The sequence below is a fragment of the Sciurus vulgaris genome, assembly GCF_902686455.1.
Source record: "Sciurus vulgaris genome assembly, chromosome: 15".
NCBI lineage: Eukaryota > Metazoa > Chordata > Mammalia > Rodentia > Sciuridae > Sciurus > Sciurus vulgaris.
In genome coordinates, this window is record NC_136476.1 from 21,874,761 (window position 1) to 21,900,904 (window position 26,144).

General features: G+C 40.4%; 2 protein-coding genes and 1 pseudogene across 7 annotated transcripts in view; all 3 read left to right on the plus strand.

Annotated features, from left to right (window-relative positions):
* The window catches only part of VLDLR (very low density lipoprotein receptor), a 34,285-nt gene extending 9,792 nt beyond the window's left edge, over window positions 1-24,493 (plus strand). For 2 of the 5 annotated variants that reach the window (XM_079113040.1, XM_079113039.1), the window contains exons 3-20: window positions 3,421-3,540; window positions 8,006-8,128; window positions 9,425-9,547; window positions 11,183-11,554; window positions 11,658-11,780; window positions 11,876-11,998; window positions 14,848-14,967; window positions 15,072-15,197; window positions 15,694-15,865; window positions 16,459-16,677; window positions 17,553-17,671; window positions 18,265-18,404; window positions 18,728-18,869; window positions 20,109-20,255; window positions 21,139-21,222; window positions 21,598-21,678; window positions 22,516-22,685; window positions 23,844-24,493. In XM_079113040.1, coding sequence (XP_078969166.1) covers window positions 3,421-3,540; window positions 8,006-8,128; window positions 9,425-9,547; window positions 11,183-11,554; window positions 11,658-11,780; window positions 11,876-11,998; window positions 14,848-14,967; window positions 15,072-15,197; window positions 15,694-15,865; window positions 16,459-16,677; window positions 17,553-17,671; window positions 18,265-18,404; window positions 18,728-18,869; window positions 20,109-20,255; window positions 21,139-21,222; window positions 21,598-21,678; window positions 22,516-22,685; window positions 23,844-23,879 — 2,540 coding nt within the window. In that variant the 3' untranslated portion in view covers window positions 23,880-24,493. The remainder of the gene's footprint in view (window positions 1-3,420; window positions 3,541-8,005; window positions 8,129-9,424; window positions 9,548-11,182; window positions 11,555-11,657; window positions 11,781-11,875; window positions 11,999-14,847; window positions 14,968-15,071; window positions 15,198-15,693; window positions 15,866-16,458; window positions 16,678-17,552; window positions 17,672-18,264; window positions 18,405-18,727; window positions 18,870-20,108; window positions 20,256-21,138; window positions 21,223-21,597; window positions 21,679-22,515; window positions 22,686-23,843) is intronic. The other 3 variants (XM_079113041.1, XM_079113042.1, XM_079113043.1) reach the window with 3 other exon arrangements.
* LOC306645375 (small integral membrane protein 10-like protein 3) lies at window positions 12,575-12,922 on the plus strand. The gene has a single exon (XM_079113112.1). It carries the CDS (start codon window positions 12,590-12,592, stop codon window positions 12,794-12,796), a length of 207 nt encoding a protein of 68 aa, XP_078969238.1. The 5' UTR covers window positions 12,575-12,589; the 3' UTR covers window positions 12,797-12,922.
* LOC306645366 (protein FAM220A-like) lies at window positions 12,819-13,656 on the plus strand (annotated as a pseudogene). Its single transcript has one exon. The product of its transcript is annotated as a protein FAM220A-like (transcript).
* Window positions 24,494-26,144: the final 1,651 nt, after the last annotated feature.

The following is a 26,144-nucleotide window of genomic DNA, read 5'->3' on the forward strand; positions in this document are numbered from 1 at the left end:
AATGTACTACAGTTGATAGTTTATGTATTGCAACTAAATTTAGAGACCTCTTTAAAGGGATAGAATATTGTATGTTGGCATTTGATCTCAGGTCAGCTTGAGCACCTACAAGATCTGTAGCTTAAAAATTCATTTTTAAGAAGAGCATCTTCTAAGTACCTAACTTGGTACCTGGGAAGTGGTACATCATCTGAGAGTGCAAAATCATCTTTTGATATGTACTTTTAAGTTCTATCCAAGTCTGATTATGTTTGTCATTCTAACTATCTCTCTGTCAATGTTTTTGACTCATTCCAACTTGACCTTTGATAAACTAAAACACTGAAAAAATTCCAAGCCTTTCCATCTGCGCTATATTCTAATGGCAGTTCTCTACATTCTTGGCCTGCAAATTGTTCTTTTACTACTTTTTCAAATAAAATACTTAAAGTAGACTCCTACTACTCCCACAGTCTTCACAGGTCCTGAGGACACTGAACTACATCAAGTGGCCCCTGGAACATGAATTCATACATTGAGAATATTCTGAGCATTACAGGGGCAATAGGAGGAGGCAGCCAGGTACCTCACACTGGTTTAATGGTAGAAAACAAACAGATGATACTTCTAAATAACTATATCTCCTCTTGTTCCCCTTCTAACTCCCTAGCATGTTATATCCAATTAGAATATTTGTAGAATGAATAAATATTATGAAACGCTGATAGGAAATGCCATTAAAACATACTGCTTGCAGCTAGAGCCTAGCTTGTCTCAACTCTTGGGAGTGGAATAGTAGATAGAGTTTTAAAAGCAACGTATTTAGGACCTGACGTATTTACACCCATATGTAATCTTTACTGGGACCAAATTTTAATCTCCCTGGGAATTAGCCACAAAGCATAGAATTCTCCCCAGCAGCAGCGGGGTAGTTGATACTAGGGAGACCAACTAGATTATTGTGCACAAAACACAAGAGTTCCAGTCTGTGCTTGTCTCCATAGTATCTGTTCTTATGCCAGCACGTCCCAGCTGCAGATGCTGAGAGTGGCAGGAAATCGGAAGGCTTTCGGCTTGAGTCCCCGCTCCCCCTCCCCCCAGTAATCTGTGTGTACTATATAAGTCCTCTGATTTTCTCAAATATTTGCAGCACTTTGGCTTTAAGGGACCAGATCTGTGCCTTTTATATCAAAGCAATCATATCCCTCAGAAGGACAGGCTGCCAATGATAGGAGACCCCTGAACTTCAGCTGACCTGTGCCAGGCAAAACATTGAGTGCCCTCCTTCAGGTCTTAGTTCATACTACAGTGACTTAAATAGCCAAACAGTAAGCCAAGGAGAAATGGCTCAAAAAAACAGAATGCAGCCCTGTGGCTTTACCTTACTTTCCTCTTCTCTCATCACTAAATTAGAAACCATCTCCATTTGCCTCTTAACTATAGTTTCTTGTTTCTTTTATCTTGGAGCTGTTTCATAAATGTGTTTTTCCAATTAGAGATGAGGAAACATGTATTAAACCTCTTTTTCTACCCTCTTCTTGCTGACCCCCTTCTAAATCTGCTTTATTTTGTAACAGAAACATCATTCATGAATAATATAGATGTGGACAAGAAATGCCATGAAAGGATTAGGATTTGGCTGCATGAGTATAGTCACACAAATGGTTTAAACAAGTGAGAGAATGAATCTGGAAGAAGATGTGATGTCCTTGGTGGTCTCTGGGCAAACCCGATTCCTTTTTTCTTGGTCTGGCTCCTTTGACCCCAGATCACTATTCCAGCCACCATGTCCAATTTTCAGGAATCAAACTGGAATAAAAGAAAGGAAAATGATTCCCTAATTTTTTAAAGGTTATAGCCAAGCATCACTTAATAAAGGAGATACATTCTGAGAACTATGATGCTAGGCCATTTCACACTATGCTAACATCAGAGTAGTTACTTACACACACCTAGATGTTGTAGCCTACTACATACCTCGACAATATGGTGTAGCCTGCTGCTTCTGGGCTACAAATCTGTGCAGGATGGAACTATACTGTATACTGTAGGCAACTGTAACACTATAGTAAGTATCTGTATATCTGAAAACAAAAGATATGGTAAAAAATAAGGTTTAAAAGATAAAAACTGGTGCACCTGTGTAGGGCACTTACCATGAATGGAGCCTACTGGACTAGAAGTTGCTCTGGATGAGTCAGTGAGTGAGTCCTGAGGGAAGAGAAGGCCTAGGACATTATTGTGCCCTACTGCTGACTTTGTAAACACTATGCATCTAGGCTATACTAACTTTCTAAAAAAAAGATATTTTCTTTCTTCAATAATAAATTATCCTTAGTTTATTGCAACTATTTCATGTTATTTTGCTTTTTGGTGCTGGAGATGAAACCCAGGGACTTGCACATATATAGCAAGTGTCCTATCACCAAGCTGTATCCCCAAGCTTTGCTGAAATTTTTTGGTTTTATAAACCTTTAAACTTTTTTTAGACTTTTTGACTCTTTTGTAATAACACTGAGCTTAGAACACAAACACATTGTATAACAATATTCTCTTTATATCCTTATTCTATAAACTTTTTCCTGTTGGCAAAACTTTCTATTTTTTTACTTTTTAAACTTTTTTGTTAAACACTAAGATACACATACACACATCAGCCTAGGTCTACACAGGGTCACGAGCATCAGAATCACTATCTTCAACCTTCACACTTTGTCCCACAGGAAGTGGGACAATAACATGTCTGGATCTGTCACCTCCTCTGATACCAGAGCCACCTCTGGAATCCCTCCTGAAGGGACTGCCTGGGGCTCTCTTTTCAGAAATATGTGCATGGTGGGTGGTGTGTTTGGCTTGTGTCCTTTTGCACCATAGATTTGCTTGTAAGCAGATAATGCACCATTAATATTGCACTCTATTAATCAGGGTCCCTGTTTTCAAACTTTTTAAGGAACTTGTTTAAGTATGCAGGAGCTTCTGCTAAGCCCTACTGTGAATTTTCTTAGGTGTTCTTTTTCTTCTGCAATCTTTTTTCTTCTCTTTCATCTATGCATTCTCTGGCAATAGGAATTCTTTAACTCCATTTTAGTTTTTTGGGACCACTGTCCTATATGCAGACCATATTGACCAGAATGACATGTGGCACTTGATTCCGTTTCTTAGAAGCTGTGTACACCTTTTCTATTGGTATTCCATCAGCCAGTACTTGGTCTCATGGCCATGCCTCCCTGAAAGAGACGCTAGGAACTAGCAATTGGTATTAGTGTGTGTGCCCAACTAAGAATTTAGATACTGTCAATCACTGTCCCAAAGACCCATCCCATGCTGGCCCCTGACTATGCGGCTGCCTGCTAGGGTCCCCATCCTAGATTTTGGGTAACTTGCATTTCTTCTTTCCATCCTTCTACCCTCGTTTTGCTAAATGTTCCTTCTTGATTCTAGGGAGAAAAGCCAAATGTGATTCCTCCCAATTCCAGTGCACCAATGGCCGCTGTATCACCCTGCTGTGGAAATGTGACGGAGATGAAGACTGTGTTGATGGTAGTGATGAAAAGAACTGTGGTAAGCAAAGAGCTTGATCATCTCATTTGTCACCTCACTTGGATTCATGCATGTTACTGATATGCGATGATGTTATTTTACTTTCTACAAATGTGTTGAGATTCTGTAAATAAAATCCACACCAGAAAATTGCTTTGAACCCGAGTCCAAAGAAATCTATACTTCCTGGTCCACAGGAACATAATTGAGTGTTTGACATGGGGTTATCAACTTGAGTATGGAATGTTGAAGATAAAGTGGAGTTCTTTTCAAATGACAGGACCTGGTTTATCTTAGATCAGGCAAACATGGTATATAGGAAGCTGAGGAAAGGGAAGGGAGGACCAGAAATAGAGGCAGACAGAGACTACTTAGAAGTAACTTTTTCAAAATTCTCAAATGGCTCTGATTCCAGAAAAGAAAGCAAGTCATGGACACTACAAAATCCCCCGAAGTTTCAGGGTGGTAATTAACCCGGGGCATAGAAACTATGAGCCAGCAAAGAGGAAAGATCAGATAAGGATTCTTTTCTAATCCTGTTCCCACAAAAGTTGCTGATTCTAAAGCATTAAGCAGGGCGGAAGACATTCTCTCCACAGGAGAATGGGGTTATAACATCATACCATTGATCAGTATCTATCAAAATATCATTGCAAGAAATGCTTATGTGTGCAGTCTACCTAACTTCATGTCAAACAGAACAACTGTCAAGGTCACATTTAGGTACCTCGAGTACATGGCTGAAGTTTCCTTCTTGAATGCTTTCTTCTCTGTTGTAAAAATCTTGAAGCAATTTTGTGTGCAAATATTGGAACTACCATTGTCATTTACCTTTTAAGAGATACTGTATACAGATGTTCACTATGCAAACCAGAAATACAGAAGATTAACAGAAGCTAAACAGGGTTCTTCAAGTGCCAGCTTGTAATGCTCTTACCTTCTTCTTCATGCAACATTACTAAAATGTTATAGAGTAAACATCATCTTAGGCTTGCTCTCTCTGAGCAATATCATGAGTTTTCATGCCAGTGTGCAGATCAGCAGCTCCTTTGAAAGCATTGAAAGTCCATTCTGCAGTCTCAAGAAAAAAATTATCTCCAGTCTCAAGACCAAGAATAGTTCTCTTGTGTTACACTTTTCCATCATTTGCATTTAACACTAAGATTTTAATCTACTCCACAAGACATTGAGTTCCATGCTATTTCTGGGTTACCTACGTAATATAGTTCTCTCAACAAATACCTCAGGAGAAAGACCTCATTCTTTTCAACTGTTCTTTTGGTCAGTAGCAATTCTTTCTCTGTTCTAAATTATATATTGGGTGAAACCCATTACTTTTTCTTAAAAAGTAACTATTTTCTTCATGTTGTAGAAGTCTTCTTTAATCATCTGACCCAGTAGAATCCAGCCTGGGTCATCTTAGAGTAATCACTGATTTTTCCTAAAATACCCTCTACTAGTCATGGTAGGAGGATTTGGGTAGAGAAAGAAGGTAGGTGGACAGTATAGTGAATCAGGATCATTTGAAGTAGGAAAAATTAAATATTTGTCAGAATCTGTTGCTGTTTCTCAGATATATACAAGAGAAAGAAAGTGGAAGCTTTACTCAGGAAGCTCTGATAGCTTATTCTAAAATGTTTCTTGATGCAAGGAAAAAGCTACATAATTACTTAAAATTTCCAAAGCCACCTCCTGATTCTCCTGTCTGACCTTTTGATGTGGAACTTGATTACAGTTTCAGCAGAGCTCTTTCTTTCAAGCATGACAACCAGCATATTTAGTCAACTTGAGTTTAGATTCCATGAGCTATGTGCTTCTATTGGTTCCAGTAATTCTTTTTTTTTTTTTTTTTTTTTTTGTAAGTGTTAGGCTGAGCTGGTAAATCAGTAACTGAGACACCCTAAGTGTGTAACTGCTGGTTCACCTCCTTAGTGGTACATCAACATTTCCATCCATGTCTCAAGGTCCAGTTCAAATGTATTTTTTTCTTTTCCTTTTTATTATTATTATTACTATTATTATTACTATTACTATTATTAAGACCTTAACCCAGAGATACTCCACCACTGAGCTACGTTTTTTTAATTTTTTCATTTTGATACACGGTCTTGTTACTGCCTGAGACTGATCTCAAACTTAGATCCTCCAACCTCAGCCTCTTAAGTCACTGGAGTCACAGGCATATGCTACTATGCCTCGCTTCAAATATCTTTTCTTTATCCCCCATCCCTGGCCAGTCTTTGCTCAGGTAGAGAGAGATGAACTCTTTTAACAATTTGTTGGTCCCCATTTTTCTTTGCTATTTTTCTTTGTGTAACACTTAGTTATACAGCCAGTCGTTTATATCATCATGACACTTTATACTTCTCAAAATCATGTCCTCTCTTTATGACCCTTCCCCTACTCCCTCTTTGGCAACTTCAAAGAACATCATGGGTTGAATTATACTAACTAACCCTGCTGACTCTGGGCTCTTCCCATACTGCAGAGAATGTGGGCCTCAGCACTTAATGTGTTAACACTGGGGGTTTTCTATTAAGGTGATTTTAGTAACAGGTGTGAATCTAAGCTAACATGGCCTTTCTTGTTTCCATAGCTACTTAACTCAAGGAGATGAGTAATCCTTTTTGGATTACTATAATTCATCAACCCATTTTGAGTGTTAGAAATTGACTATCATCACTATATCCCCACTTCACAATGTCTTAGGCTTTACTAGAGTGGCCCAAGAGTAAGCCCTAAACTCTGAGACCTCCACCTTGCTTAAGCCCCTGTCTAGAAGTGGTCATTTCCCAACTTTTAGCAAATTGTGGACTTTTAGTTGATTCACAAGTACAGTATATTTATTAGAGAAGAATGTTTTAAAACATGGAAATGAGCCAGGTATGGTGGTGCACACCTGTAACCCCAGCAGCTCAGGAGCCTGAGGGAGGAGGATCACAAGTTCAAAAATCAGCCTCAGCAGGTTAATGAGACCCTAAGCAACTTAGCAAGATTCTGTCTCAAAATAAAAAATAAAAAGGGCTGAGGATGTGGCTCAGTAGTTAAGCACCTCTAGGTTCCATTTCTGGTAACCCCCCACCAAAAAAAGAAAACTCAAGTAGAAAGTATAGGAACTTAGGCAAGGGAAGAATATAGCCTAACAAAGAGGGTGTCCTGTCTGGATACACTGTTTCATACTTCATGGCTCCTTTATGGTCTAGGTGAACAAGCTACCTGGTTTGCTTAGGACAGTCCTTCATGCTTATTTTCCTGACATAATTAACAGTGTCCCCTTGAATAGTGAACTGCATTGTAATCCTAAGCATGGGGAAAGTAGAACTGACACTTTGACTTGGGCTCTTTTAGCACCAGCAGTGAGTTATGGGTATTAACAACAGCAGCTTTGATGACTTTTAGCAGTTTGATGTGAGACCACCCTTTGATTGGAAAGGTTAAAATCTCCTCTCCCTTGAATACTAAATAGCTCTTGTTATACTTTCTTTTACATTTTCTCCCTTTTCTATTGCATGAGTTCCTTGTCCCCTGTATACCAGTAAGGATGACGATATTCGATCCTGGGGCTTCACCTTCTGTCCATACACTAAACACATATATTGTGAAGAGATGACCCTGGACCAGTATCTTAGTTCATAGTATATAAGAAAAATACCATAGGCTGGGTGGCTTAAACAACAGAAATGTATTTCAGTTCTATAGGCTGAGAAGCCCAGGATCAAGGTGCTTGCAGATCTAGTGTCTGGTGAGGACTCTTGTCCTTATTTGTGGTGTGAAATTCCTCTAAAAACTCATGCTGAAATTTTATTTCCAGTGTAATGGTGCTGAGATGTGGTGGGGTATTTAAGAAGTGATTAGGTCATTAAGAGAAAAGAGAGCCTTTCTCCCTGGACTGGGTTAGTCACTGAGAGAGCAGACTGTTGTAAACAAGACTACCCCTCATATTCAGCCTCTACCACATACATCCACTTGTCCTTCCATTTTTCATCTGTGTCATAGCACACATCACAAGGCCCTGACCTGAAGCTAGGCAGATGCTGGTACCATGTTCTTGGACTGCCCAACTTCCAACCAAAATGAATTTCTTTCCTTTACAAATTACCTAGTGTCAGGTATCCTGCTATAGTAAAAGAAAATGGACCTGTACCAAGACTATTGTGACTTGGAAGAAATGCATGAAGAGAATGCAAATATTAGTTAATCTCAGCATTACAAACAGGCAAGAAGTTAATTGTAAGGTATTCCTGGGCTGAAAGACAATGAGCAAACTTTGTCTTTCTTTGAATTTAGTGTCCTCCAAGTCTCTCAAATGAACACCTTCATCTGAAAAAAAATATATAAATATGTGAGTCTTCCAAAGTTATCCTCAATGTTGGTAATTGAGCATCCTCAACTCAGATTTACTTTTAAAGAAAATATAGCAAAATGTAATTTGGTCTTTAAGATGAAGATGAATGACTTCAACTTAACACATGAATAATCTTTGTAGTGAAGAAGACATGTGCAGAGTCTGACTTTGTGTGCAACAATGGCCAATGTGTTCCCAACCGGTGGCAGTGTGATGGGGATCCAGACTGTGAAGATGGTTCTGATGAAAGCCCAGAACAGTGCCGTGAGTGTGACTTTAGATTTAAACTTTTTTCAAGATATTCTGTATATCATAGTTCTAAGAAATGCTAAATCTACTACTTGGTATTCATTTTCCTTTGCCTGCCTTCAAGTTTAGGTCAATTGACTCCAAGGTCATTGAAGTTATTAACAGTTGATCAGTCTCCTGTAAAGAATGTTCTCCCTGGTCTAACAAGACTGACATTCTCTTGGGTAGCTTCACTCTTGAACACTTAAGATGGAAGCCAGCAGATTTGATTAAGAACTCCTTGACTAGGTGCATAGATTTTCAAATGCTTGATAATAATGACTCTGAGCAGATGGTAGTCTGGTCCTGGAAGCTAAGTCAAGATGTGAGGGTTCCCTGTGGGCCAAACTTTTAGATGTACTGCTTTTCATATTATGGGAGAAAAGCTGCTACTAAAGGGGCAAGGTAACTAGCAATAGGGTGATTTCATGATTTTTAACAAACATGTCACTTACAGTTGCTAAGCAGGGATCTTATAGCTTGTTCTTAAAGAAACTCCATAGACATGCAAATGTACATCTCTGTAGGCAGATATTCAGGGGAAAGTCTAAGACCATAGAGGATGATGGTTTGGGATCTGGAATAATTTGAATGTCAATGTAAATAAATTTTAAAATTCATTGTAAGGCAGCAGAGGTCTTCAGACACAGAAAAAAGAAGGATCAACATGAACAAAGTTTAGGTCTGGTATATGATGTTTAAAAAAATTATGCTGAAACTCTAGGCTGAAGCAAGGGGAATAATTATGATGTTAGTTAAGACCGGTGAGTTAAAAACCTGTGAGTTCAGGATAGGTTTTACAAAAATTCAGCCTAAGGTTTGGTAAAATCAAGAATTAGGGCATATTCCTGCTTTGCAAGATGTAGATCAAATGGATGCTGTGATGGAGGCCTGTGAGGGAGCCTAGGCCATGACGGTTTCCTAGGTATTGACCCATCTGACCTTTCGTGAAGTGGGGTTAGGTGACAGTACGTGTATGCCCACTTCATATCTGCAAGATAAATATGGTCTAGGAGCAGCCCAGCCAATCAACCCAACTGTGCCAAGTAAAACAAAAGCCATGGAGCCTTGAAGGAGTGACATGGTCAAGGTTCTCAGGTGCACTGCCAGGTGGCCTTGGTTGGCATGGCTTCTAAGGAATGGAGCTGGCGAAGGATCTGCCCCGTGTGCCAGGCCACCGAGGTACAGGTGTTACACTTCCAGGCAGTGCAGGAGCAGCAGCTTTGCCCTGATCGGTTTTGAGGCTCTTTTGAGACTGTATATCATCAACAGATATGAGAACATGCCGCATAAATGAAATCAGCTGTGGCGCCCGTTCTACTCAGTGTATCCCAGTGTCCTGGAGATGTGATGGTGAAAATGATTGTGACAGTGGCGAAGATGAAGAAAACTGTGGTAAGAAGATCAGTGTGCAGTGGCATATCCCAAAGACCCTTTCCCTCAAAGAAGGGTGGGCAAGGGAAGTGGACTTAAGTCTATTGACTCACTTTTCAGTGACTTCACTATCTGCTCAATACTGGTCCTTCATAACTGCCCTAAAATTCTGAAAGCTGTTCTCATGGTAACTAGTCATTGTGTGGTATTTCTTTTAGGCAAATAGAAATAAGAAGGTAAGTCCTTCGGGGCAGTTATATTTAGCAGTAGCTCAGGGAAGCAGCAATTGTGTGGGCTTTTGTCTCTATTATAGTAATTCATAGACCTTCCTCACTTTGGCTCAATAAAACTGGAAGGTGAAGAGAGCTAGCAAACACATTCATAGGTCTTAACTAGATTGGCTTATTGGAATAAATTACTCGAGTATTGTACAAGCATTTTTTTATCCTCAAGTTAGATTCTGTTATAATCTTCCCCAAAGTTAAGGTGGCAGGGGAGCATGAATCAACATTGTTGCTAGTATATGCCTGAAGAAAATTCCACCCAAACTTTATCTCCTGTCACAGTTTCTCTGAAAGCTATTTTTGTTTCCTATTCTTTCATGTTTCAGTTCTTGGAAAATCTATAAAATACTACATGTTACAGGTGAGGCCCTGGGAAAATCTCTAGGTTGAGCAAACATTGCTTTGAGTGTTCTTTCAACCTACTGTCCTTTTTATAAGGCCTCTAAAACCTCCAGCTCCCAAGTCTTATGAGCATGGCCTCCTGATGCAGTACTACACCAGGGAGTGTTCAGGCCCTTTTAGTGAAAATGTCAGTCATGCATGTAGAAGTCACCCCTGAGGTCAATACCACTGCACCTAGTCCAATGAGTTTTAGTGCTCAATCCTAGAATTCAGAGCTTTATACACTGGTAAGCCCTGGCGCTGCCAAGTGTTTCCCTCGCAAATTGAGACATTGCTTCCCAAGAGAGTCGTGGTCTCCATTCCAGTCACCACCAAATTGTGACCTTAATCTGTTTGGCAGGAATTTAAGTCAAAGTACAAACTGGTTAATATGATTAGCTTATCATTATTAGCATACCTCGGTGCCAGATTGTGCTTCTAGCCCTAGCAATGACTTTTGAAAATTGAAAGTGTTTAAGATTTATTATTGTTGATCCTCATTTAAAGGACCAAAAAGAAGGAACCATGTATAGTGGTATATGGCTTACTTCTTTTTGGTGATAATGTCTTAATGCTTACTGTATTGCATTACCTGTTTGCCTAATGCATGCTTCACAATCTGGCCTGACATGCAGTATGCTGATTTAGGTGAAATTCAATCTCTACTTTCCATAATGAAATCTCTTACAAGATTAAGAGTCAATTGTGGTTCTCATCTCAAATTAATTTCTAGTCTTAAATTATTTTCTTGGTCCTTTATATCTGTTCTTAACTTATTCATAGTATGCCTGAATATTTTTTTTAATGCGGTGAGACTGTTTCTTCAAACTTTAAGAACTTTTTCTTGGTATAACTCAGCTATAACTTTTAAGTTAAGCTAGGAAGCTAAAATTAATGATCAGAAATCAATATGGTTGCTTTTTTCAGACAAGAGTCTTGTCAAAAGAGCAATACTGAAGCACTCTCAATGGGGCATCTTCTCTCTTAACAGGCAACATAACATGTAGCCCAGATGAGTTCACTTGTTCCAGTGGCCGCTGCATCTCCAGGAACTTTGTGTGCAATGGCCAGGATGACTGCAACGATGGCAGCGATGAGCTGGACTGTGCCCCACCCACCTGCGGTGCCCATGAGTTCCAGTGTAGCACCTCCTCCTGCATCCCCATTAGCTGGGTATGTGATGATGATGCAGACTGCTCAGACCAGTCAGATGAGTCTCTTGAGCAGTGTGGCCGCCAGCCAGTGATACACACCAAGTGCCCGGCCAGCGAGATCCAATGTGGCTCTGGCGAGTGCATCCACAAGAAATGGCGATGTGACGGGGACCCTGACTGCAAGGATGGTAGCGATGAGGTCAACTGTCGTAAGTAGCTTTCTCATCTGCAGTGCATGGTCAGTTTTCTTCCATATATCAACTGGGGACAGCTCGATCAGCTTCATGCCATGGTGTTCCCTTCTTTTGTTAGCTTCTCGAACCTGCCGACCTGATCAGTTTGAATGTGAGGACGGTGGCTGTATCCATGGCAGCAGGCAGTGTAATGGCATCCGAGACTGTGTTGATGGTTCTGATGAAGTCAACTGCAAAAATGGTAAGGATCTTTTCGGTTTGGTTAGGCAAGGGATTGTTCACCTCAGATCCACTGATGGAATGCTCAGATCCTCTCTTCTGTGTTTCTTCTTGTAGTCAATCAGTGCTTGGGCCCTGGAAAATTCAAGTGCAGAAGTGGGGAATGCATAGACATCAGCAAAGTGTGCAACCAGGAGCAGGACTGCAGAGACTGGAGCGATGAGCCCCTGAAAGAATGTCGTAAGTTTAGGGGTCGCTCAAGGACAGAGTGGGCAGTTTGATTCAATCCATAGTATCTAATGCTCTTTGGATCCTGTATGATGACTAGTTAAACTTTTAATGAACTACAATTTAATTGTTAGGCTTGAGATTTAAATTTTATGATGTGAAAATCCAAGCAGTGACAAACTAATTTGTAGTTTAACCTCCTTAAAGATAACTGGTCAGGCATGGTGGCACACACCTGTAATCCTAGAGGCTTGGGAGGCTTAGGCAGGCTCAAGCCAACCTCAGCAACTTAGCAAGACCTTGTATCAAAATATAAAAAGATGAATAAAAAGGGCGAGGTATGTTGCCCAGTGGTTAAGTGCCCTTGAGTTCAATCCAGTACCACAAAAAAACAGAAAGAAAGGAAGAAAGGATAACTGATGGGCAATAGAGAAACCTTACTAAATACTGTTTAGAGTGGCCCGCCCGCCCGCCGACCTTACCGCCGCCTCCCTCGTTCCCTGAGCGTGTCGTGCACAGGCCAGCGGCCAGGGCGGAGGCCCAGGACGACGCGGCGCGGAGAGGGACGGCGGGCGGGCGGGCAGTGGGAGCGCCGGTCTCTATATGGCGGCGGCTCTGTCGGGCCTGGCTGTCCGGCTCTCGCGCTCGGCCACCGCCCGCTCCTATGGGGTCTTCTGCAAGGGGTTGACCCGCACACTGCTTATCTTCTTCGACCTGGCCTGGCGACTGCGCATCAACTTCCCCTACCTCTACATCGTGGCTTCCATGATGCTCAACGTGCGCCTGCAGGTTCATATTGAGATCCACTGAAGGCCCTTCCCTGATTGAAAAAGGTGTCACCCCAGGCTCACTGCATCAAAGAACACAAAGCATGAGGGACGGAGGAAGGATCCTCAGCACCTGCCTGACAGAAGCAAAGGGAGAGGGAGGAGATGACTGGGATCAAACAATTATATAGCCTTAAGAAAAGAACGCAGAAGGGGAGCCCTTGCCCAGCAGATGTACCTTTCTGGATGGATAAGTTCGCGGCTGACGTAAATGGAAATTCACAGAATAAGGTGTTATCATTGGAAAGGAAAAACGATCTGAGTGACACTGGTCTTTTGCTTCAAAATGGCAACAAAGAGCTTCCATATTTGAAGAAATCAATGGGAAGAAATTCAGCTCCTGCAGCTGCTCCGACCAAGGCCATGGGTCTGTTCTCTGCTTCTGCAGAAGAGCATCTTGCTGGGGTGTTCCTCCGTGTCAGGGAAGCTCTGGGGAGGGACTGGCTAAGAAGTGGGCCCAGAGCCATAGACAACCACAAAGGACAGTGCCCCAAAAGAGAGCCTTGGGTGTCAGGACAGCCAGTCCATCCAAAACTGTGAGAAATGGGAGTTTTTACGGGTGAACCACCAAGTGCTCTTCACGAGGGAGTAGGCTCTGAGTCGGAACTGTCTTGCCTGCATTCTGTGCTGCCTGCAACACTGCACTCCAGTCCTGAAGTACTCCTAGAGGACGAGACAAGATGTGTTTTCCTTGACCATTTAAAGCCCATGTTTTCAGAACAAACAACAGAATATAAGAAAATGCTTTCATGTGTAAAAAGTACCTCAAATGGTCTGCAGATAACACTGGGGTTACTGGCTCTACAGCCTTTTCAGTTAGCAGATCCCATATGCCATAGTTAAGGTACAAGCAGAATAATAAAAATAGTAGATTAATTTTACAAGTTGACTTAGGATGATTTCTTTCCCATTAAGTCTGGATGCAGACAGCTCAGCCACTCAGATCCTGTTTTGGTTTGTGTGACCAGGTAGAGAATAAACTGAGTTCACTCACCAAAAGCTGATGGATGCAGAAGAAAATTTTTTAGCATGTTTTAAATTGTGCTTAAAAGACACTTAGAATTGGGAAACCCTTTCGGGTGATTACTTATATATCCAGTTTAATATCAGATGAGCATATGGTGATTTAACATGAAATACTCTATGTATCTTGAGATCTCTACCCATTCCAAAGGGCTATTGTCCCAGACATTGTCTTGTCTCCTTAGCTTGTCTCTGATCACCTCCTGAAAGTGAATATTTGTAAAGTCTACCCACTATATTTTTATTAAACCTTGCTGAGCTCATGGCAAGCTGTTGCCATTTCTGCATCTCATAGAATAATTCTGGTCTGCAGCAAAATTTGATTTCTCACACTCCTTCCACTTGAAGTGCTGTTTAAATGGAGGCCCTATGGTGAAAGTTGCAATATTAAATTTAATCATCTCAAACTAGGAACCCTAGTAGTGTTACCCTAAGTGAAAAGGAACTAGAGACTCTCTGCTCTGGCTCAGATGTAGAGAGGCAAATCAAGAATCTCCTTTACAAAAGTCCTAAGAGTTGAGGTCTTTTACACTAAGATTTTTCTGAAGTGACCCGTTTTGTTGTTCATTGATGATTTTATTAATAAAGGTCATTTAAAAGTGTAAGTTTTTAAGGACTCCCAAAGCGAGACTTAAAACAGCTATTTGGGGGATAACTGATTGCATATATCAATTTATATTGTGTGCTACATTACTATGCCATGTGCTATTTTAGTGTTGGGGAAAATGGAGAATAAAATCTGTTCTTTAGCATAATAAATGTCTTATTTTACGTGTGTAAAAAAAAAAAATACTGTTTAATTGGTAACTTGCCAGTGAGATTGAGTTTACCATTTCCCCCCATCCACCCTAAGATGCATATCTATAAAACAAATAATTAAGGCTTAGAAAAATCATGAGTTTGCCCAGGCCAACTAAACAAGTTATCGAAAAACCTGAATTTTAAATATGTGTAAGGTAAATATCAATTGAGAATAAGTTGTCAAGTGACTTTGCTACATTTTTATTTCAGATGTCAATGAATGCTTGGTAAATAATGGTGGATGTTCCCATATCTGCAAAGACCTAGTAATAGGCTACGAATGTGACTGTGCAGCTGGGTTTGAACTGATAGATAGGAAAACCTGTGGAGGTGAGTTGAAGAAGACATCCTAGTCCCCCAGGGGAGAAGGGAAAGGGCAGAGTACATCTAGTAAGGCATAGGAACAGCAAGACTAATTCTAATTTCCCTCCTAGATATTGACGAATGCCAAAATCCGGGAATCTGCAGTCAAATTTGTATCAACCTAAAAGGCGGTTACAAGTGTGAATGTAGTCGTGGCTATCAAATGGATCTTGCCACTGGCGTGTGCAAGGCAGTAGGTAAATGAACTTGGACTGGTGTTGCTCTGGTACCTTTATGAGTAAGAGCTTATAAAAGGTACAGCCAGTGACTGCAACAGTCACACCAAATACAAAAATTGAATAGTACTTGAGAGCAATGCTACTAAACTCCTAGTGCAGTCGGATAGGTTACATAGCAGAACATCTCCTCACACATCTGCCTTGGTCATTCATTTTGCCTATGGTACCATGAATTCTTACCATATTTGCTTATTTTCTGCTTCTGAAACTAAGTGCAATTCAAATAAGTAACTTGTTCATCAGCCACCTCCTGTGGAATAATTAACCCTAGGACCGCCTTCCGAATCAGTAGGAAGCACCAGCAGGTCCCCAGGGCAGGAACTCTGGACCAGGGGCTACTGAGGTGTTCAGTAGTACCTTTGCTTTGCAAGTGCTCCTCTGCTGAGAGGAGATGACTTAGAAGGACTTTATTCTCTTACAGCAAAACTAAGTCCACCTGATTTGTGTCTTTCAGGCAAAGAACCAAGTCTGATCTTCACTAATAGAAGAGACATCAGGAAGATTGGCTTGGAGAGAAAAGAATATATCCAACTTGTTGAACAGTTAAGAAACACTGTGGCTCTCGATGCTGACATTGCTGCTCAGAAACTATTCTGGGCTGATCTCAGCCAAAAGGCCATCTTCAGGTAACTTTCAGTTCTGTTCCCGGGCTTTTGGCACAAGTCACTGTCACTTGGCCTATGGGAAGATTTGGAGGGGTTTCTCTTGTCTCTATCTCCAATCTGGCATCTAATTACCTGGGAATATTAAATCCAACATTGATTCTTCAGCTATGAAATTACTGTCAGTTCTTAATTAGAAACTAACCATTGTGAGGTAAAAGGTGGCTAAAGCTGTAAAACTGTAGCATATGACATCTTAATTTCTCTCTTTTCTCTATGGTTCATTGAGAACTGTTCACTGTTACTATAAATAGAAATGATAGTAGCAGCCTTTTCTTAATGAAATTCTTAGTGGGAACTGTAGATGATGGCTACTGAAACAAATAGCTTCACTTAGAATTTTTGTGTATATATAGAACATGTATCAGTAACTAGATAAACCTAATTACTAATTTAGCATCAGCACGCAGCATGGTTAAATAATTTGAATGGCAAGCTATGGTGTTACTAGAGTCCTTTCTGAATAAAGTCTTTGACCATTTTATAAGCAGAAAGCCCATTTTCCAGGCTCTAATGGTGTCAAACTCTTAAATTTCTTGTGACCTATTCTGTTTCAGTGCCTCAATTGATGACAAGGTTGGTAGACATGTTAAAATGATCGACAATGTCTATAATCCTGCAGCCATTGCTGTTGATTGGGTGTACAAGACCATCTACTGGACTGATGCGGCTTCTAAGACTATTTCAGTAGCTACCCTAGACGGAACCAAGAGGAAGTTCCTGTTTAACTCCGACTTGCGAGAGCCTGCGTCCATAGCCGTCGACCCTTTGTCTGGGTTCGTATTCTGTTTGCCATCACAGAGTCTTTTGGGTGCTAGCTGCATAGATCAGGGACTTTCCTCATATATCCCAAGATTAATCAGAAATTCTTAGTGGGAATTTTCCAGTTCAAGGTGTCCTATGTGCCACAGTGGCACAACCTTGGGATGGTCCCTCTATATGGCAGGTCCTCCCCTTCTGGCACCTGTATATTTGACTGTTGGGTGGCATTAGGGAAACAATACTTCTGGTTTGGTTTGTTAAATACAACAAAAGCCATGACTTATGCCCACCCAGATTCTACGCACATTATTATTATTTTGTCTTAATTCTTTGCTGAGTTAGTTCTAAGTGATTGAACTTAAACACTTGCATGAAGGGCTGGAATTTTAAACCATGTTCCCTCAACACTTCCAAAATGCAAGCTGTTTGAAAGTTCAGTTAAAACAGACACCTTTCTAGAAACATATTGTGAAGGGGTTTCCCTGAATTGCCACTAAGTCACTGAGACAGACAGCTTAGGAAGTTGACTAATCACAGTTAGTCCTCACGAAGTATCATTATTATATAATCAGCCAGCCCCTACTGTAAAACTTAAGGGCATTCTTCTTTTACTCCTCTGAGAGAATTCAGTGTTTAATAAAGAAATACATAGCCTTGACTTTGAACAGAAATTTAAATGTCAGAATGATACCAATTTAAATAGTTACTAATGAGCTTGTAGGTTCTTAAGGTTAAATTTGATTTACCCAGAACATAAATTAGATCCTTAAGTGTCACTATTCATCTCTAGAGAATCAGTTCCTAGAGTTTTCTTTTAAACTTTTGTTTCAAGCTACAACTGTATTCTTTCTCCACCACTGAGACATACTTCTGATTTTCTTCTTCCCAGCTTTGTTTACTGGTCAGACTGGGGCGAACCAGCTAAAATAGAAAAAGCAGGGATGAATGGATTCGACCGACGTCCACTGGTGACTGCAGATATCCAGTGGCCCAATGGAATTACGCTTGGTGTGTATGTCCTTCCACTTCACCCACAAAATTCAACTCTCTTCATAGCATTTTTACTTAATTCCATTGTAAATTCTGGATTATAGCAGATGACTCTTCTAGTTCCTTCTATAGTGGGAACTTTAGATAAGAGTAACTGAACAACACAAATGGAATGGTGGGCTTACCAAAATATATGTTCCATAACGCTGTTCATTTGGCCTAACACGTGACATGAATTCAGTGAATCTTGCTCTTGGAGATTCTTCTACTGAATATGATAGGCATAGGTGCCTTGACATTTCTAGAATCATGAACTTATAACAGTTTTCTTCTGGTCCATTAAGGAAGAACTACAAAATTCTAACCTCTTTTTAACACTTTCTATCATGTAACATTTCTTCGGTCAGTTACTTTGAGAGTCTTCATTTGTCTTCCCAAATGAATCTAGATACAGATTCTGTATGCTTCTTCATAAGCTTTTTGGGAACCATTAAGAAAAGAACCCCTGCTGGAGAAGGAACCATGAAAGTAGAATATTAGATTCCTCAGACATTTTAATTGTAAGTCAGAGCAATAATTATGTATCACATGGCATCAAATTTTCTACCTAGATCTTATAAAAAGCCGCCTCTATTGGCTCGATTCCAAGTTGCATATGCTGTCCAGTGTGGACTTGAATGGCCAAGACCGGAGGATAGTACTGAAGTCTCTGGAGTTCCTGGCTCATCCTCTTGCACTAACAATATTTGAGGTAAGATATGTGTTTTGCATTTGAGTTTCCACCTTTGAGTCACTGTAGCACTTTGATGAGAAAGAACAGGGATGGGGAAGGAGGAAGAGTACAGGACAGCTTGAAAAATTGTTTTCATTTAAAAGCTGGTACAAATTAGAAACTAATTCCTCAAAGCACTTCAAGAAACCTGAACTTGCTTCTCTTACAGTTTTACATATAATGTCCCAGAGCAGTATTCAATAATCTTAGTCCATTAGATAGCCAGTAAATAATGATGACCTTAAATAATTGACTTGTGTTAATCCTGGGTGTACATGTTGATTGTTGGGGCTCTATTACAGGATCGCGTCTACTGGATAGATGGGGAAAATGAAGCAGTCTATGGTGCCAATAAATTCACTGGATCAGAGCTGGCTACTCTAGTCAACAACCTTAATGATGCTCAAGACATCATTGTTTATCATGAACTTGTGCAGCCATCAGGTAACCTGGAGAAGCAAGTCCTTAGTGGTCACTTCAGAGGCCTTCGTAGGACCCAGAACCTGCTGGGAGTCAGCAACTCTTGAGCAACTCAATTTTCTATAAAAATCAAAATTTTGCCCTCCTGCACTCTCCCTCAAACACTTCACAATGGCTATTTGGTGTCTTATTTCTGCCATCTTAGGGAAAGGGCTTCAGAACGGTCCCTCATCTTTCTTTGCACCATCAATATCAGAGCTTGTGCATCTAATTCTTCTTACTAATCTGTTGCACCAGTCTCCATAGTAGCTTCTGTGCCATAAACTTCCCCTACTACGTCTAGGGTTTCTCTAACAAAGTACCCAAAATTGGGCGTATTAAATAATAAATTTATTTTCTTATGATTCTGGAGACTAAAAGTCCAAACATCAAGATGCTAGCAGGGTTGGTTCTTTTTGAGGGCTATGAGAGGGGGCTCTGTCCCTGGCCTTACTCCTTGGCTTGTAGATGGCCATCTTCTCCCTGTGTCTCCTCCCATCACTTCCCTCTTCACATGCCTATGTCTAAATTTCTTCTTCTAAGAAGGACACAGTCTTATTGGATGAGGGACCACCTGATGACCTCATCTTAACTTGGTTACCTCTGTAAAGACCCTGCCTCTAAGGTCACATACTGAGGTACTAGGGGGTGAGGATTTCAACATAAGAATTTTAGGAAGCGATGCAGTTCAATCATTAACACCTACCTTCCTCCTATGGCACATGTGACATAGGATTGTGCAGATCTAACACATCTGGTCATATTTTCTCCTGCTCAGAATACTCAGCTCATCTATCTAAATGAAATCCTCAAACTTTCCTTCCACCTTGTAAGAGCAAGTCAAGGTAGAACCAGGAGAACATGCTTGGTCTCCTCCTGACATGGACAAATAGTGACAACCAGAGCTTGGGAACATGCCTAGCATGTTCAGTGCCAAGGTTCAATTCCCAGCACTGCAAGACAGACAGGCAGATAATAAGAGCCTCATCTCCCTTCCTTGCTTCCTCCTAATACCTGCCTGTTGAAGATATAGCTCATATTCTGCACCCAGGGATCTTCTTTGAATCTGGTGTCATTAGAGGATGTTGCCTGTGCCCTGACACTTATTATTCATTGATACTGATCTTACTTAAAGGTCTGACAGAGTAAGCAAGCTTAAGCTCCATGGAGAGAGAAGGCACTTGAATGCCTATTCTAAAGGATTTTTTTTTTTTTTCTGACTAGGTAAAAATTGGTGTGAAGAAGATATGGAGAATGGAGGATGTGAATACCTATGCCTGCCAGCACCACAGATTAATGATCACTCTCCAAAGTATACCTGTTCCTGTCCCAATGGGTACAACCTGGAAGAGAATGGGCGAGAGTGCCAAAGTAAGGCTTCTTGCATTTTGACCACAAGCAGGACACACAAAAGGAAATATAAGACGCTATCTGTAAAAACTGGCCCAGATTTTAAGAATTCCATTTTGCCTAACTCTTAGAATAGATTAGCTACTTGCTACTATTGCATGCCAGATGTTCACCTCAGAACTTCAGAACTGACTTGTAACCTATTTCAACATTAGATGAATTTATAGGTAACTAGGTGTCAATGTATCTCATACCAATTTGTACCAGTTAGCACTGTAACAGGACTGAGCTCGTCAACTGGAAGCTAATTAATGTCTTAATGTTTTCCTCCACAGAAGGCACACTGCAATTATTCTTAAGTAAGGCCATGGTTATAGGAAACCTCTGGCCTCAGTGGGTGACACTAGTTTAAACTCACACAGAACTTGCATTTTAATCTTCCGTTCTTGACTTTTGATTTAAGTAACAAATTAAACTTGCTTGTGGTGAGCAAGGAATATGATGAGACTTTTATTAGCTTCATTCTGGGTCATGAAAGACTTGATTGAGAAAGTAGCTGCAGGACCGTCTGGTAGGCCTGGTACACTAGAGCATCTTGAGAACATGTCTTGCAACTTCTAGGAGCCTGGGGTATTATTAACAGGGGATAAGTGTGGCTGTGCATCTTTTTGAATTGTCAAATTCCATATGCAAAGTGTTCTGCCCAAAGCTTCATGTACTTCTGTTTTTGCATGAAGACTGCTATTTCTCTCAATTTGGACGCATACACTGTGCAGCTTGGTTCAGCAGTGGTTTATCTATTTCACCTGGTGTTACAATAACCTTTCGCATGGCTTGTCTACACTAAACAGCTAGCCACTTGGGAACCTTGGCATTAACCAGGTTCTTGGTTTTTATAATCCAGGTACTCCAACTACTGTGGCTTACAGTGAGACAAAAGATACCAACACAACAGAAATTCCACCAACGAGTGGACTAGTTCCTGGAGGTATTGGGTTCAGTCCTGCAAACTGTTAATCTCCACTAACAGCCACACTCTTTATATCCATAATGCAAATAATTACTGCAGCCTTTAACTACTAGTTCTGCCCCTGATTGGTAACCTGTATTTAAACTCCAAACACTTAGAACCTGCATAAAATCCACCTGACTTATTAAGGCTTCTGTTATAGAACTGTTGGTGAAATGGCTCATCCAGCCTGTGACTGGAATACTCCTGGGGTCAGAGTTGTTCTTGGTGTTCATTATAGTAGTTACTAAACATTGACTTTGGTTGCAAATGTATGAGGCTCTCTACTTGATGGGTAAATTTCCAAATCTGAATTCAGACCCTTGTAAACTGATTCCTTTTGTTCTCCTGTAGGGATCAATGTGACCACAGCTATATCAGAGGTCAGTGTTCCCCCAAAAGGAACATCTGCTGCCTGGGCCATCCTTCCTCTCTGTAAGTAGACTCCCTTCACTTGGGGATCTGATGAACATCTTAGACACCTAATGGAAAGTTCTCGTTTATTTAGAGTCTTCTTCCCATGGCCTCTTATACTGTCACAGAACTTGTGACATTGAATTACACTCACTCTCTTCCCCACCTGATACACAAAGAGTCCATATTTTCTCCTCACTGGTATCCTTAGCACAGTAACAGGCAATGCTGATGTTCAGCAATTTCATGAAAGGTGTTTATTGCTTTCTACTTTAGAGTTGTTAGCCTTGCTTATCCTCATTCACAATAAGTCCCTTTAATAAGAATTTTGTTCTCTTCTCCTTTGAAACATGTGTACTGTTTCATGCAGAGGAGATGCACAAATGATCAAATGTTTTCTTCAAGAGAGCTAAGACTTATAGAAAATGAACTAAAAGTAGTTAAGGATTCTCAGAGATTAACTACTTTTATTTTATATTCTGTTAGTCGTACAAAGCTTTATCATGCATATGAATTCTAAGACATTTTGCTTAAATGGCCTCTTTGTCTTAGATTACTGGATTTCAACATTACCTAACATACCAGGACCCCTGAACAGCTCTCCAGAAACTTCTGCAATTTTAATTTAGTCTTCCTGGGAGTGGGGCCCAGGACGCTACACTTGCCTGGATGGATGTGACTAGCTTAGTTGTACAACACACTGATGAACTTATTTCAAACCACCGTCTCATACATATTCCAAATTTGAGTTGTCCCAGCTCCCTAAAACATCAGTGTTGGTTATCATAGACCCCTGAACATTACCTTTCCTAGTGTTCTGAAATTAGACCTTATTTAGCTACCCTCTGACTTTTTCAGTGCTCTTGGTGATGGCAGCAGTAGGTGGCTACTTGATGTGGCGGAATTGGCAACACAAGAACATGAAAAGCATGAACTTTGACAATCCTGTGTACTTGAAGACCACTGAAGAGGACCTCTCAATAGATATTGGTAGACATAGTGCTTCTGTTGGACACACATACCCAGCAGTAAGTCAGCTTCCTGTTTTTTTTATACCAAGGCTTAAAGTGAGACTTTTTGAAAAGGAGACCACAAACTTGAGCTCTGGCTATCTAGGCTAGGAAGGGCCTTAGGAAAATGGAACAACCAAACACTTCATCCACTACCAGATATCAGACAGACTAGCCTGTAAGAATGTAAGTCAGTGATTTAGTAAGCATGTCACCCACCAGGATGGCAAGCAGGTCAACCTGAGGTCATCACTATTTGAGATATTTTTAGTTAAAGAAATAACATGTAAATAGTAGCACAAACCAAATAGCTCCTTGCCTACTGAATACCTAAAAGCAAATCAGCTTCTTATGCATATGGATTATGTATAAGGGAATTGACTTGAAGTCAGGGTACTGGGTAAGATTCACTTAGCCAAAAATACTAAATGGTTTACAAAATACCATTCCACCAAGTAGAGCTAGCATTTCCCATCAGCAATAGAGCCACTCCCTTGTTCTTCAGGGGCAACCCACATGAGTATGGGCACTCAGGGAACAGGCTGAACAAAATGTGCAGAGCACTACCCTCTGAGCTCTCTGGCGAAACATGTAGTGGTCAATTCATGGCACATGTGTCTTCGCACATTGTTCTCCAAGTGTTATGATCATTACATAGAGAAGAAAGAATCAATCACACTATTTTCACTCTCTACCAAATACCTATAAATTTAGTATTCCTTACACAAAATACTTGGAACCAGAATTGATTTGAATGTGGATTTTTTTTTCAAATTTTAAAATATCTGCTCATACATAATGAGATTATGTTGGGGATAGACCCACATCTGAACTGTACACATAGCCTGAAAGTAACTTTGTGCAGTGTTTTTAAAAGTATGTGTTCATTTTGACTGCAACCTATCACGTGACATCAGGTGTAGAATTTTCCATTTGCAGTGTCACGTCAGTGCTTAGAAAATTCCAGATTTTGGGCATTCTGGATTTCAGATTTTCAGAATAGGATTCAAATTCAAGTTAGATGCATTGAGTGCTACATTTCAATCCTGTTTTGTACCTGACTTTCCTACTAAGAACTTTGGTCTTTGACCAACTCAAAAACAAGGCCCATTTTAGAGACTAGAGTTAACCACCAGTGAGTGATTGTTCATTCCAAACTTTTTTCTTTTTCCACAGATATCAGTTGTAAGCACAGATGATGATCTAGCTTGACTTCTGAGACAAGTCTCAACTTTTGAGGTCTTAACCAATAATGCCCCACTTCGGAATGGTAACCAAGCCAGCAGCTGAAGTCTCTCTTCCTCCTGTCTGGAAGATTGTCAAGATCTCTTTGCGTGGATCAAGCTTGTGTACTTGACCATTTTTATATGACTTTTGTAAATATTCTTGTCCACATTCTACTTCAGCTTTGGATGTGGTTACCAAGTATCTGTAACCCTTGAATTTCTAGACAGTATTGCCACCTCTGGCCAAATATGCACTTTCCCTAGAAAGCCATATTCCAGCGATGAAACTTGTGCTATAGTGTATACCACCTGTACATACATTGTATAGGCCACCTGTAAATATCCCAGAGAACAATCACTATTCTTAAGCACTTTGAAAATATTTCTATGTAAATTATTGTAAACTTTTTCAATGGTTGGGACAATGGCAATAGGATAAAACGGGTTACTAAGATGAAATTGCCAAAAAATTTGTAAACTAATTTTGTACGTATGAATGAAATCTTTGACCTCAATGGAGGTTTGCAAAGACTGGGTGTTCAAACTACTGTACATTTTTTTTTCAAGTGCTAAAAAATTAAACCAAGCAGCTTAACCATGGTTTGTGCCTATTCCTCTGAGATGAACTGCTTGCTATAAACAGCCTGAGTAATGCCAAGTGTTCCAATTGAATCTAGGAGTCACCTTTCTCCATCACAGGTAACTAAGCCTGTAATTGGACCAGTTTCTCTTACAACCAAATACTAACTAAAGGACATGGTACCATTTTGCATATTATCTGCAAATATTTCTTATTTTGTAAAAGTTACTATTTAGTATGTACCTATAATTCCTCTTGCTTACAAAAAAGTTCCTTTTCTCATTAATCTGTCTCCTTAGTTACAAACATAAGCAAAGATTTCTATGAATTCTTCTGCTTCACACTTAAGTCTGTTTTCCATGTTCTATCATTATCTATGGGTCAAGGACAAGTGCCTTCTAAGGGCAGGGGAGACCTCTCTTATAAAAGTCTGCACTTATTGTCCCATGAAGATGTCTAAGGGATAATAAGCAGTGCCGCTCTTGAACAATCTAAGATGGTGGTTCTCAGTGTGGGCCTAGGAACAGCAGCATCTACATCACCTGGAAACTTGGTAGAAATGCAGATCCTTAGGCCCAATCCCAGACGTCCTGAATCAGAAACCCTGGGGGTGGGGCCCAGGAACCTGAGTTTTAACAAACTCTTCTGGTGATGCTCACGGAAACTGGAGTTGGAAACCTCTGTTCTAATTTGGTTTGTGGGGAATATAATTAAAGTGTTTTCAAAATTGTCAGCCTCCCTGGCATAGGACAGATTTCATCTATGGGCAATTTCCAGAAATTTTAGTAATGAAGATCAGAAAAAGAGTTTGGAAAGAAGAAAAAGTACCAATGGGAGGTTAGCACGTCTTCCATCAGGTCGGCCATCACTTCCTTCCCTTGAAGTCTCAAGATGCCTGGAACCAAAAAGTATATAAGGCATGAAGCTCCGAGAGGCTGCTCTAAGTCCAACATGAATGGGGAGTTGACAGTGGAAGGTGCAGCCAACCCTCTGGGACTAAGCAACCAACGCAGTAGCAAGAAGATGAATAGAATATGTTTTGAGAAGCTAAATGGATTGGTGGGGGACTCATATTACTCTTGTATATGGACTATGAACCAGTTACCATTTTTGCTTTTGGCTTAGGCAAGGAGATCCATAATCCTAGAGGAAGGGGAAGTGGATTAATCATCTCATGGATGCTCCCTTATGATTTTGGCCAAATGGATAGAAATAGAAAGGACAGATTTGGGCCTTCATTTAGTGGGAGGTGTGGAAGTCATGTATGTACAAGGCAAAGGCTGTAGTGATCACGGTAGGACTGTCTGCTGTCAACTGTAGAGTGAGCACACAGAATGTGGCCTAGTGATAGAGAACAGTGCAGTGCCTATTTGGTAAGTAGGTCAACATTCATTCTATCTAAACTCTGAAGACCATTTGTTCGGTGTTTGACCCCACTGTGATAGAAAAGCCTCTGATGGATTTTTTAATTGGAATACTACCAGATCTGCTTTTAGAAGCTTAAAGATACCTGTGCTTTCCCTCTTTTAAAAGGCTACACAGTAGTGATCAACTTCAGGGCTCAGAGTCATAGTTTTTGCAAATAAAATATCATTCATTATCATCTTCTTTAGAATTCCAATCCCCAGTGTCTTCTTTCAGGTTCTGGGTACAAATTTCCAACCCAGAAAG

Coding starts and splice junctions, on each gene's coding strand:
- LOC306645375 (XM_079113112.1), top strand. CDS start 12,590: ATGGCGGCGGCTCTGTCGGGCCTGGCTGTCCGGCTCTCGCGCTCGGCC.